At 39.0% G+C, this 14,063-nt stretch overlaps 1 protein-coding gene and 1 pseudogene across 1 annotated transcript; one reads left to right on the forward strand and one right to left on the reverse strand.

Annotated features, from left to right (window-relative positions):
* Positions 1-14,063, reverse strand: part of LOC149896180 (uncharacterized) — a 257,603-nt pseudogene that overhangs the window by 68,693 nt on the left and 174,847 nt on the right.
* Positions 1,212-12,922, forward strand: LOC149896186 (uncharacterized). Its single transcript, XM_090117977.1, has 5 exons — positions 1,212-2,711; positions 2,795-2,857; positions 3,188-3,241; positions 3,314-3,405; positions 12,230-12,922. The coding sequence occupies exons 1-5, from the start codon at positions 2,554-2,556 to the stop codon at positions 12,679-12,681; spliced, it is 819 nt and encodes a 272-aa protein (XP_089974103.1). The 5' UTR covers positions 1,212-2,553; the 3' UTR covers positions 12,682-12,922.

The raw sequence follows: 14,063 nt of genomic DNA on the forward strand, positions 1-14,063 counted from the left end.
TTTTTTTTATTTTATTGCCCTTTGAATCTAATTTCCATCACACATACTATCATGAAGTGAAGACTTGCAAGTCTTCACACAGCTTTAGCTGATACTAGATAATTATGAACTAAATAGGTACTATACTTCATTGTACTTCTACAAAGAAGGATCCTTATTATGTTGGTTGAGGTGTATGCCTAGGAGGTAGGACTCTTTATTTTTTAATGTATTTTTGGCATGGTTACAGAGGTCTGTGCCAATTTTGTCGTACATTACAGATTAGGATCGATCGATCGAATTTCGTTCCTAAAAGATCCATTGCGCAGCCAAACAGCTTCAATCAATCAAAAATCAGCTACTGTATTATTTTGCAAAATAATTACAATATTGAGAATTATAGGATATAAATATTATTTTCAAATAAAACTAGGCAGTATGGTCTGATGACAGCCTGTTTAATGGCCATAAACAAAAAAGATGCTATGTTGTCGTTTTCAATTTAGCCGTTGCATTCATTGTGGGATTGAAAAATTATGGAAAGTGAAGGATTTCTGTAAGTATTCATATTTTTTTTAACTACAAATACAAAGGTTTAGCTGTAATGTGTTTTTATTATAAGTAGTTCTTTGACGTTAATAATGCCATAGATATAATTTTCGGACCGATAGGTCCTATTACATATTTATAACTTTTTGTTAGACATGACGAAGGCACAAACCCCAGGGACTGGGTGCCATCGCAGTCACTCCCTGCTGACTACGGCGGGCCCGGGCGAAGTGCCGAGGGCAGCGGCGAGCCCGCGAGATGCAGCAGCGGCGATTCGAATATGACGGGTCTGCTGCAGGCTGCGAAGAGAGCCGTACTAATTATAGACGACCGTCCCGCCAAACGGCCATGCCGTCCGGAGCTACCGACGACGACGCCCAAAGGCAAAGGAGTGGGCAAGAAAATAAAAAAATAAATATTATATTATATTTAATAATAAATATTATTATTATTTTAAAAAGTTTATTTTATTGTTTTTTTGATTTGTGTCACAAATCAATGTCAATAATTGGCTACAGTGCCACAAACTTATCTGACCCGGTGGCAAAAACTGGAACTACGTGCCGCCATTTTGAAATGTCACATTTTCACAGACTTTTCATACGGAATATTTTGTTTATATAAAAGAAAGCGACATCAGTGACACTGTCACCGGGTCAGATAAGTTTGTGGCACTATACGTATGGCCACGACTCGGATAGCGAGTGTGTTCGGAAACCACGAATTATTACGTTTCTTCCTATTTTGATAAAATCCTTTAATTATGTGATAATAATGTGATCTCAATAATTATTAAGTACAATTTATAATAAGTAATTACACAATGATTGTGATATTCATACAAACTTTGTTCTTATTTTGATAGTTATTTTGTTTTTAGGACTACCTACTTTATTTTCCGGGCTATTTGATGCATAAAAAGCCTCTTACAAACAAAACACGACCCTTCATTTTAGTGTTCATCTTTAAAATTGCCTGTTAATTAAAAAAATGTTGTGTGGTTTTATGAAACCACGGTAAAAGTGAAACTTAGGCACAAAATTATCGTATTTGTACGATAATTATCGTACGGTTCCAAACATTGCTTTATACCTACTCGGCAGCCGACCGTCACGCGACATGCGCTACACAGACCAAAAAGTTTGAGACGATGTAATAAAAGTTTCACTTTAAAAATATGTTATCATTTTTATCACTTATGTCTGTTGAAGTTTTGTAACAAAAAAAATAGTCTGAAAATATTCATAAAATGTGATTTACCTAGCTGTTGCCATCGCAAACAAGTTAATGTTTAAGTATTTTGTATTAAACTTGGAAATAAAATTTATTTTATAAACAAAAACAGTTTATTTTTTGCAAAATATTTTTTTTTTGTATTGTTATTGTGTCGGTTGGTTGTCATGAAGTAGAAAATGTTAAACATTTTTATTAATGGTATAACGTCACTAAAAAGATTTTTTTTGGAAAAATCTGTTATTTAAGAATACTTTTTCATTAAAAAAAAATACATTCCAGTCGTGTTTAATGCTCTCTGCAATAGAAATCATAACATGATATCAATTTTTTATATTTTCTGGTGCAAAACTCGTCATTACTGTTTGGTAAAACTTTAAATGCTTCTACTGAAAAAAACAGCTTTTTTGGTTAGTGATACTCTTCTTATCAATGTGCGATATAAAGAACTCAGAAAAGTACCAGAAAATAGGCGTTTAGCAACCAAAATTGAATTACTTCAAGTAATACAAAAAGGACAAAGCTTACCACCCCCTGTTCGCTACAATACTCAGCAGATCACACCTACGTATTGGCAAGGACAACAGTATACAAGCCTCCAGTAACGAAGATTCTGTCTGTTCCATAAACCGTTTCTGGTAAAGGTGCTTTCATCCGTCCACACCCCATTGAACAGAAAATCCGGATTCTCTAAAAGTTTTGTTTCAATCCACCGACAGAAAATTGCAGCACTGCACGAAAGAAGGAGAAGGGAGCTGCCGCCAGCGAGGACATTGCCTGAAGGGTAAATTAATGTTTAATTATTATTCTATAGCAATTATTTCATTGGTAATAAAATTAACACTTTTTTGTAGATCCCAATCCTTATGGTCGTCCTTACAAGAAGTGGACGCCTCTCCCTCCACGAGTATGGAGCCTGTGATGTGCTCGGCTCCACCATCTCCGGCTCTGTAATTATACCGTTATTTTTTAAATTTTCAAATGCAATTAGTTATTAACAGCAACAATTAACATCGAATACTTATATTTGCAGGTATGTTGAATGTGGTGGGAGCGGGAATTCAACTCCGCGAACTCCCACTCTAAAGAGACCCGCGTAAGTTTTCATTTATTTTATTTGAAAGAAAGAAAGAAAGAAAGAAAGAAAGAAAGATCATTTATTTGACTCCACAAAAAAATAACACGCACACAATACAATTAGATTAAGACAATACAATTCAAACACAGTAAAATTAAAATATATATAACTAAATTAAAAGATATAAAATTAGGAAGTGGAGCCAAAATGGTAGCCACTCAGCATAAATTGCAACGCAGCTGTTGCAACACTGATTTTCAGTGGCCCCTCTTTGAAGCGATTTGTTACTAAAGTTTTATTTTCTGTGGAAAAATATTTACAATAACACTGCTCTTTTTGTTGTTACAGAAAAAATGACTCTACTGGAGATGGCGAGGAGGCTCCGGCTTCGAGGCGGTGCTTGTAAGTTCAATAATGAGCAAAATTATATTTTTAGTTATTGCGATACCGGTACTGATTTTCTTCTTTTCTTAGGATTCCACCAGTCAGGGCTTCATCTTCATCGTCAGCTGTCAGGGCTCGTCCTTTAAGGGACGAAGACATTTCCCAAATTTTGAATAATTATGGTAAGTTAATATTTAAAAATGATGGACATCATCTGTTTACATAGGTAAAACAGACTACAGTATATTAATATTATGTTTCTCTCCATAATACACGGGTACCACCAGAAGGAAGGTACCCGGTCCTTTGGGAGGCTTATATTATTATTTACACAGGCAGTGAAGAGGATGATGACAGCGACGATGAAGATTTAGTCGTTCCTGTACAGATGCCAAGGAGGGTTGACAGACTTTTTACGTATGAGGAAGAGACTGAGGTGCCACCGATAAATGCGGATATACGCTTTGAGTGGCCACCTCAGCCTTCCTCCAGCCTGCAGCCCCAACCTAGTGCCCAGCCCGAGCCCGAACCCAACGCCGAGCCCGAACCAAGCGCCGACCTCGGAGCCATCGCCGAGCCTCACAACAAATTCGATTTTAGGTGGAGAGGGTTTCAAGAATCTCAAATTCCTCCTGAATTGAGAAAAGAACCTTTCTCCGAAATTAATTGTTGGCCCACAGTTCCATTGACGAGCCCATATGATGCATTTACTGCTATATGGGATCGTCAAATAATGGAGCACATTGCAGTGGAGACAAATAGATATGCACAGCAAAAAGTAATAGCCATGATTCATCATGGGCTACCCAAGAGCCGTATCACGCGATGGTGTGATACCGATCCAGATGAGCTGTACGTGTATTTCGCAATAGTCCTAGCGACTGGGATTGTTGTGAAATCACGTATAGACTCATACTGGAGTACAGCCCAGGCAATTAATATCTTCTCCTGGGTTTAAAGCAATGATGAGTTTTGACCGCTACTTTTTCCTATCTAATTGTCTCCACTTCTCCAATAATGATGACTGCAATCCAGACACAATGACGCGATCGAAGGCAAAGCTTTTTAAGGTGCGTCCTATTACAGACCATCTTAACCAGCGGTTCCAACGATTATATATTTTATCCCAAAATATTGCGTTAGACGAAAGTCTGACACAGTGGAAGGGTTGGTTAGATATTAACCAATTCATCCGAAATAAAGCAGCCACAGTCGGAATCAAAACCTACGAGGTTTGTGAGTCCCAGACTGGCTACTTGTGGCGGTTTGAAGTGCACGTAGGGCATGACGAATCTCCACGAGATAGTCCTTTGTCTGGGGTTGTGCCGGCACTTGTGCTTAAACTTCTCAATGGTCTTGAGCACAAGGGCCACACGGTTTTGATGGATAATTTTTATAACTCTCCTGCGCTTGCGCGAGAGTTAAAGATACGGGGGTTTGACTGTGCCGGAACTGTTCGCTTGAACCGTCAGTTTGTTCCCACTGAACTGAAAAATTTGACCAAAGGTGATTTGGCTGTAGGTCAAGTTCGTGGCTGCACTTCAGGCGATGTGGATCTTGTGGTATGGCGAGATAAGAACCTCGTTTCTCTTATCTCGACGTACCATGGGCTAGCAACAACTTAATACATAAGAACAAAAAAAATCACCAGTAAAAAAAATGCATTGCTTAAAAAGTAGTATCTCAAGAGAACCAGAGAATTTGTTACGAAATTTTCCGACTGTTGACAAAATTTGGCTTGCAATCAATAAACAAAACGATGCAATTTAACGATGGGACCAGATGGGACACACACACAACGCATAGAAAGCCATTGGAGAGATTTGAAAAAAGAATTTCGAAAAGAACATAACAAAATGGACTTTACAGATTGGTTAATTGAGTATTACTATAGATTCTATAGCCGCTATACGGACATATCGACAGAGGTATGAGAACACCCGAATTTGTCCGACCAATGTGCGCACTATTTACCAAGCTGTCCAGAGGATGCGAGATAACAGATCTTTAGTTCCGAATACGGATAGTGCTCCTCCGCGTGTGAGAGTGATCCCTGAGGAACGAATTTTAAATTATTTTCAACGCAACCCAACTTCTAATTTGCGTATGGCAGGTCGACATTTTCGTGTTCACCATAAAACTATTTTAAAAGTATTGAAACGCGACAAAAGGAAGCCGTACAAGTACAAGAAACTGCATGCTTTGTTACCTAGAGACAAACCAGTCAGGGAAATTTTCTGTCGGTGGATTGAAACAAAACTTTTAGAGAATCCGGATTTTCTGTTCAATGGGATGTGGACGGATGAAAGCACCTTTACCAGAAACGGTTTATGGAACAGACAGAATCTTCGTTACTGGAGCCGCGTGAATCCTCGTCTAGGACGGGAGACTTCGCACCAGTACAGATTTGCTGTCAATGTTTGGGCTGGCATTCATAGAAATACCATAATTGGTCCGGTTTTTATTGACGGTAATTTAAATGGTGAAAAGTTTTTAGAACTCCTAAACGGACCCGTTTCCGATTACATAGAGGAGCTTTCGGTAGATGCGTACAGGCAGATGTGGTACCAATTAGACGGAGAACCAGCTCACTCGGTGATGCCTGCAAGCGAGCGTTTGACTCAAATGTTTGGTCAACAGTGGATTGGCCGTTATGGACAAACGCGGTGGCCAGCGAGGTCTCCCGACCTTACACCACTGGATTTTTTCTTGTGGGGTCATATTAAAAATGAAGTTTACTCAACAGCTGTTAATACGATTGATGATTTAAAAAATAGAATAATATTATCTTTTAATAAATTAAAACACATGGCTGCGAATGGGGACCTCTTGTTAAACGTTAGAAATAACCTTATACTTCGGTGCAGTTTGTGTATTCAAATTCATGGTGGCCACAATGAAAAACGAAAAATTTAGTGACTTGCATAATTACCTACGTGATTGAACATCGATCCTGATTTCATTAATAAATAACATGCTGGTGCGAGTTACCTGGTTATTAGGTTAATACATTTGTGATTCAGTGTAATTTGTTTTTACTAAATTTTAATAATAATGGCGCCAAGAAAGCAAGTCGCTACAGGACCGCACTGTTGCCGCTCTTATCACAGGTCAGTGAACTAATGTTTACAAATGGTGTTCTATTCCTTTTCTAATTTTATGCTATTTAGTTTGGTTGAAATTTTTAATTTTTAATTTTTGATGTTAGGATTTTTTTTATCGTTTACAATTATTCCTATCAAATAGCATTGTCCGTGTTTTCATTTATTGTCGTATTGTCAGCACCACTTTGTATGTCCTGAAACAATTAAAAAATCCCCACATCTCTGCAACGGTGTTGCTTTTTATAATTTTGATCGATTCGTAGAAACAAAGAGTGGAAAAGATACACTCTTTGTTTCTACGAACGATTGTACGATTACACGATACTGTTGGCATAATTTATCAAAATATTGATTTGAATAGATCAGAAGAAACACAATTACCAAATTTACCTGCTGACAATAGCGAGATGGCTTCAAGCTCAAATAAACGGAGACGAAGAACACTTGAGGTTATACCTGCAAATATAGAGGAACTACCATCGGTATCAAAAAAGAGAAAAACAAGTAATTTAGATTTATCGGCTAATGGAAATGAAAATACTGAGCCTGCAAATTTGCAATTATACAAAATGATTGATACAATTTGGATGATTAGCCATGCCCTTCACTTACCAAACGTTCCAATGTGGGTTGGTTTCAACTTTTAATAATTTACTGAGTGACAGTAATAATCCAAAACAAATCCATTTCCTCCCATTAATGAATCGGCAACCAATAAATCAGTAGTTTCGGAGACCATGAAACGAAGTCAAGAAATTTGTCAAGAAATTTCGAAAGAAGTTAAACAGTCTTCTATCCAAGAAACTTACGATCTCGCTATTGCCAAAGTAGCTTTACAAATTCAAGCTAACAGCAAACCAAATCTGGATAACCTATTCATACATCTGACCTTTTCATATTATGATGGCTTATTTTAAAACTGTAGGAAAATTCATCGTCGATTGTGGCTTAACCAATGTCTACGACGCTAAATAGGTCAGGCGCGGGGCAGCGGGGCGGCGTGCGGCGAGTGGCGGCGCAAGCGACGGCGGCGGGGAGGCGCGGGAGCGGGGTACCGCAGCTCGCGGCTCGACGGCCCGCGGCCGGCACTCATCAAATCGCTAGCGTCGGCGACAGTCGTTTTCTTTGTTTATTTTAAATTATTAATACCTATGTACTTAAAGTTCGCATACAAGTTTGTCTGTATTATCATAACGAAGTAATACATCATCAACCTCGAAAATAGTTGTTTTCTTTGTCCAATCCGAGACAAAATTGCCAATCCCTCATTACTGGGGTCTCTACTACAACAGAGAATATGTCTAGAAACTATGTCTCTCCCATAATCCCGTTCTTCCTTTATTCTTTAGAGCTAGGAAACACCATTAAAAGAAAAGGCATACTAGATTTGCGAACACGAGAAACAGACAAACTATGTGCCTTAATGAATATCCCTTCGGTACTTGGAGGGCTACCTCTATCCAACATGTATCAACATTGTCAACGAGGGTGCCCCGATCCGCTAACAATATGGCTTAAGATCATAGGAGTAATAAAGAGAACTAGCCCCAAGGTCTACAACTGCATTCTACACCTGATACCCTGAGTAGTCAAGGCTGACTATGACCCAGTCAAACTCGTAGAAGACATATACAGCCTTAACATTCTCGGGATGCCAAATTTTGAGAGAAAGGCAAGAGAACTGATCGAGGAGTTTCTTCCCACTTATGTAACCAATCCAAAGGTCATCCGACTGTTGGGAGCCGACAGATCCGATTTAGAGTCCCTGTGCAACATCCTTACTACAATGAGACCCTATGTCGCGAACCTGGCTCATGAAATTCTAAGGAACTCCAATGAGGGTGTACAGCTGCAACTGATTGGAAGTTTCTCGAACCTGCAAACGATCAACAGAATGATTAATGAAGACCCAACCAGGACAGAGACAATATTCTCTCTTGGGAAGCTCAAAGACGCAGAAGCAATAGAAGTCCTTCGCAGGAGGCTAAAGAAATCAGAACTCCCTGTGACTGGGATTCATTTACTAGAAAAAGCTCTATCATCTATCCCGTGTACTTTCAAGGCTGCACAATGGCTGCGTGAAACGACATGGGGATTTCCTATCACTGGTATAACAAGCCCGGTGCCTTGCGAACAGGTGAAAATCGAGGATTACGACAGTATAGACAGATCGTTAAAAAAGGACTGTATAATAGTCAAGACTTCGTACAAACTTAAAACAGAAGGGAAGGGTGCTCTGCGTTCAAGAGGACCTTTCGAGCCATACCTAGTGTCTTCAACCCCTGAGAAAATGATCAGACCAAAATTAACTGTTATCAATCCGAACCCCCAAATAGAATCTGTAAACAGAAACATCATACTTTATTACATCAAACTCCTCAAAATAATAGTGATCAATCTAATAATACGAAAAACTTTAGTCATCCATCTGCCGCTTTATCAGCTAAATCTACTGGACAGGTGCTCTTAGGTACTGCTTTGGTGAAAATAATCGATCCTGAAAACAATAATACCTACATAGCCCGTGCTGTGCTGGATGGAGGGAGTCAATCTTGTCTGATGACTGTAAACCTGAAAAAGAAAATGGGGTTAGTTAGTCGTGATCCCGATACCTTAATAATATCGGGTATTAACAACATGCAAGTTCCCATTTCAGAGAGTTGCAATATAAAAATCAGTTCGTTATTAACTGCATTTCATACAAACCTAAACTGTCTAGTAGTGCCTGAGGTCACAGGCCAATTGCCTAATTTCCCCATCGATGTAGTAAGCTTAAATTTACCTAACAACATCCAATTTGCTGATCCTAAATTTTATAACCCAGCAGATGTGGATATTTTATTGGGAGCGGACATATTTTATGATCTCCTAATTCCCGAACAGATTTCACTAGGTGTTAAAAAGCCTATCCTTCAGAACACTAAACTTGGCTGGATATTAGCCGGTCGTAGTTACTACAAACCTTATAATAGAATCCCTCACAAAATTCATTGCAATTTTACAAAACAAATCAGTGAAGACCTTGCAAAGTTTTGGGCCTTAGAGGAACTTCCTTCTTCAAAATTTTCAGCCACGACTGACGAGCAATTTTGTGAGGAACATTTCCTTAAAAATACAAAGCGTTTGCCTAGTGGCAGATTTTCCGTATTAATGCCTCTTACCGAGATACCTGAAACTGCACTAGGAGATTCATATAACATGGCTGCCAAACGTTTTTATAATTTAGAAAAAAAGCTAAATAAAGATCCTGAACTCAAAGAGATGTATTGTAAATTTATACACGAATATGAAGCTTTAGATCACTTGACAAAAATTGATAAACCTAAATTCGGTAACTATATACCTCATTTTGCAATTTTTCGGGAAGGTAGTGAAACAACAAAATTACGTGTCGTTTTTGACGCAGCTGCAAAAACGTCGTCAAAAAAGTCCCTAAATGACATTCAGTGCATTGGACCCGTAGTCCAAGATGACTTGTTCAACATTCTCATTAGGTTCCGTCAGCATAAGTTTGTATTAACAGGAGATATACAGAAAATGTATCGTCAAATTGAGATACAAGAACCCCAACGTAATTTACAATTGATTTTGTGGAGAGATAACGACTCTAAGCCGCTTGAAGTTTTACGCCTTAACACGGTGACTTATGGAACTGCATCAGCACCTTTCCTAAGTACTCGTTGTCTCTTGCAGCTTTCTCATGAATGCTCAGATCCTATTATAGCTGAAATTATCAAACGAGATTTTTACATGGATGATCTTTTGACAGGGGCAGATAGTCAAGCAGAACTAGCTTACATCCTAAAGAACGTAGTAGATCAGTTAGATTCGTCATGCTTCCCATTGCATAAATTTCGTACTAATTGTACCCAAATTTTCTCGGAATCTACAAACACAAATCCTCTTGATTTAGATAAAAAGTCTAGCGTGTTAGGTGTGTCATGGTCTCCTGAAACAGATACACTGAATTTTTCTATAAACATAAATGATAACACAAATAAAATCACAAAACGCATAATTTTATCGGAAACCTGTAAAATTTTTGACCCGCTCGGCTTACTCAGTGCGTGCACTATAACACTGAAAGTATTGTTGCAAAAGTTGTGGCTACAAAACTTAACTTGGGATGAAAGTGTACCAGAAGACATAAAGAAAATTTGGTTAAAAACGAGTCGCAATTTGCACGCACTACATTCAGTGTCTATACCTAGACACATACTACCTACAACTTATACCACTTGTGAACTTCATTGCTTTGTTGATGCCTCGCAGGATGCGTATGCTGCGTGTGTTTATGTCCGAGCGGTGAATAATGATTACGTAACAGTGAGCCTTCTATGTGCAAAGACTCGAGTTGCACCTATTAAGACTCTTACTATACCTCGTCTCGAGCTATCAGCAGCTTTACTGGGCGCTCGTCTTGTAGCAAAAGTCAGTGAAGCCCTCCGTTGCCCTATTAATAAAAAACTTTTTTGGTCTGATTCTACCGTCACCCTAGGATGGATAAAAACACAAACTAAAAATCTTAAAACATTTGTATGTAATCGAGTGAATGAAATACACGAACTTACAGATAGGGACTCTTGGAGGCACGTTCCGACCAATCTGAACCCTGCTGATATGGCATCTCGAGGAGTAGATCCGGGTTATCTGATTAATTGCTCCATGTGGTGGGAAGGTCCGGATTACTTAAAAAATACGGAGGAATCCCAATGGCCTGAAATTCCTAACACTAAAATAATATTACCTGAATTAAAAGCTTTACCTACCTTAACTAAACTTAAAAATGAAGAAAATTCTGAATTCGTAAGATTTGAAAAATACTCAAGTGCATTAAAATTAAAAAGAATATTTGCGTTTGTATTAAGATTTATAAACAACACAAAAAACAAAAATAATAAATATACTGGACCTCTAAAAGAAGATGAACTAAATAAATCACTTACCTTATTGATAAAATCTGCACAATTGATTTCTTTTGAAACCGAGATAAACCTAATAAAAAATAAAAAATTACTTACCTCGTCAAATTTAGCTCAGCTTTCTCCATTTCTGGACGAAAAATCCATTTTGAGAGTAGGTGGTCGGCTCGACAATAGCTCCTTTGATTTTGAGAAAAAGCACCCTATACTGCTTGATGGAAAACATCACTTTACGAAACTATTGATGCGAGCGGAGCACTTACGTTCTTTGCACGCTGGCCCTCAATTGCTCTTGGCTGGTTTTCGGGATCAGTTTTGGCCTCTCGGGGGGAGGACCCTCGCGCGTAAAATAGTACGTCAGTGTGTAATATGCACAAGATTTCGAGGCAAAACTATGGAGCCATTGATGGGCCAGTTGCCGTCTACCAGAGTCACACAGAATTACCCTTTCCAAATTTGTGGAACTGATTTTGGAGGGCCATTCCTTATTTCGTCTAAAATCGGCCGCGGGAATCGCATTTCAAAATGTTATTTATGTATTTTCGTTTGTTTTTGTACTAAGGCGGTTCATTTGGAGATTGTTAGTGATTTAAGTAGCAATGCCTTTATTTCCTGCCTCCGCAGATTTATTTCTCGTAGAGGAAAACCGAGTCAGATATTGTGCGATAATGCAACTAATTTTGTGGGTGCCAATAATGAATTAAAAAAAGCATTGCAGTCAAGCATTAATTCAATATATAATTTTACAGCAGAGGAAGGCATTAAGTTTATTTTTAATCCCCCTTATTCCCCTACTTTTGGCGGGCTATGGGAAGCAGGTATAAAAAGCGCAAAGTTTCACCTTAAAAGAGTTGTAGGTAATGCAAGTTTGACGTTCGAGGAGTTGAGTACGCTTTGTACACAAATAGAAGCTGTCCTCAACTCCCGACCCATAACTCCTCTATCTTGTAACCCCAATGACCTCTCTCCCCTTTCCCCAGGGCACTTCCTGATCGGCCGTCCACTGACATCATTGCCGTCGCCTCCTGCTGCTACAGAGAAAAAAATTAAAACCAGATACCAATTGATAGAATCCTTAAGAGAAAGTTTCTGGAAGAGGTGGCATAATGAATACCTATCAGAACTTCAGAAGAGAACGAAATGGCGCTCGCCTTCAGACCAAATAAAGGAAGGATCTATGGTCGTTTTCAAGGAGGATAACCTGCCGCCCATGAAATGGCGAATAGGAAGGGTGCACCGGTTATACCCTGGCAAAGATGGGATCTGCCGGGTTGCGGATTTTATAACAGTCAAGGGACTTCAAAGACGCGCATTAAATAAAGTGTGCCTCCTGCCACACGAAAATTCATTGGAAGAATCCTCGAGCCATGAAGACAACGCGGCTGTCTCTTCAGCTCCTTCCAACGGCCCCCCAGGATGTCTACGACGCTAAATAGGTCAGGCGCGGGGCAGCGGGGCGGCGTGCGGCGAGTGGCGGCGCAAGCGACGGCGGCGGGGAGGCGCGGGAGCGGGGTACCGCGGCTCGCGGCTCGACGGCCCGCGGCCGGCACTCATCAAATCGCTAGCGTCGGCGACAGTCGTTTTCTTTGTTTATTTTAAATTATTAATACCTATGTACTTAAAGTTCGCATACAAGTTTGTCTGTATTATCATAACGAAGTAATACATCATCAACCTCGAAAATAGTTGTTTTCTTTGTCCAATCCGAGACAACCAATATTATGGTACAGAGCAGTCTGTTAGCTTCGGGCTCGGTAAATGGGTTTCTTGAAGGAAAACATTTCAATAGGTGTAAAAGAATTCATCCTTTGGTCGCTGTAGGATTAGAAATTTTACATTTTAAATCATTTTTAGAATTAAATAATGTCGTAATCACTGATCAAGTGACCGAAGAAATTGAGAGATTGAGAACTTCTTCAGTATCTTCATTTAATATTGAGAATGTAGACCTTAATGATCTATTAAACAACTACAATATATATAAGCAACAAACTGTCGACGGTAAATTTGGAAAAAACTTAGTTCACTATTATTTACATCTATCAAGAAGCATCCGCACAGGAGATTTTGATTTATTTAAATTTGTGCTACCTAAAATCACCAATTTATTTTTTATTTGTAATCAACGAAATTATGCTCGCTGGGCAGTTAAATATAGTGAAAATTTGCAAAAAGTTAACGAAACCCACCCTGAGTTGTTTCAGCAATTTCAACAAGGCTTCTTTGGCATTCGAAGAACCATTAAGTGCCGTTTACTTATACAATTGTATGGCGCTAATGAATTTTTGTAGAACAGCAAATCCTCCCAATACCACAATAAATCGCTGAGGTATGATGCATGGGTAGAAATCAGTAAGAAAATGGATATACCTATTCCTGACTTGAAAAAGAAAATACACTTTTGGCGTTCTAGTTTTAGTTGATTTCGCAATAGATCACTTCCAGATTATATGTCCTCTGTTGAAAGAGTGGTCACATCCAACACTGCCTTTGTCTAATACACTTTCTTCTATTCCTTCTTCTACGTAATTTACGAATAATAAGCAGAGCAACAACACACGCGGCCGTTTTTATTGTGGTTTGAATACGAAATAAAGAACGCGGCGTGTCTCGGACGCACACACGTGCCGCGCAGCACTGCCGCGCAGAAGGTCTAAACTAGTCGCGCGGCAAATTTGTGTCCCGCGAATGCCGCGCTTGCATGCCGTGTTTGGACACACCTTTAAAATATATTATAAATATATGTAGAGAAAATACAAATTAACATTAATGCTTTTAAGTTAACATTAATGCTTTTCTCTTTTCGGCCTCTTT

The sequence above is a fragment of the Colias eurytheme genome, chromosome 29 (assembly GCF_061535395.1).
Source record: "Colias eurytheme isolate Ceu_HAF_F1 chromosome 29, ilColEury1 Martin Lab GWU primary, whole genome shotgun sequence".
NCBI classification, from domain to species: Eukaryota; Metazoa; Arthropoda; class Insecta; order Lepidoptera; family Pieridae; genus Colias; species Colias eurytheme.

What these genes read in the sequence shown, in the direction of transcription:
- LOC149896186 (XM_090117977.1), top strand. Translation starts at nt 2,554, where the DNA reads ATGTTTAATTATTATTCTATAGCAATTATTTCATTGGTAATAAAATTA. An exon ending in GCTCCACCATCTCCGGCTCT is followed by an intron (nt 2,712 to 2,794) that starts GTAATTATACCG and finishes TTATATTTGCAG; the next exon opens with GTATGTTGAATGTGGTGGGA. An exon ending in CCCACTCTAAAGAGACCCGC is followed by an intron (nt 2,858 to 3,187) that starts GTAAGTTTTCAT and finishes TTGTTGTTACAG; the next exon opens with AAAAAATGACTCTACTGGAG.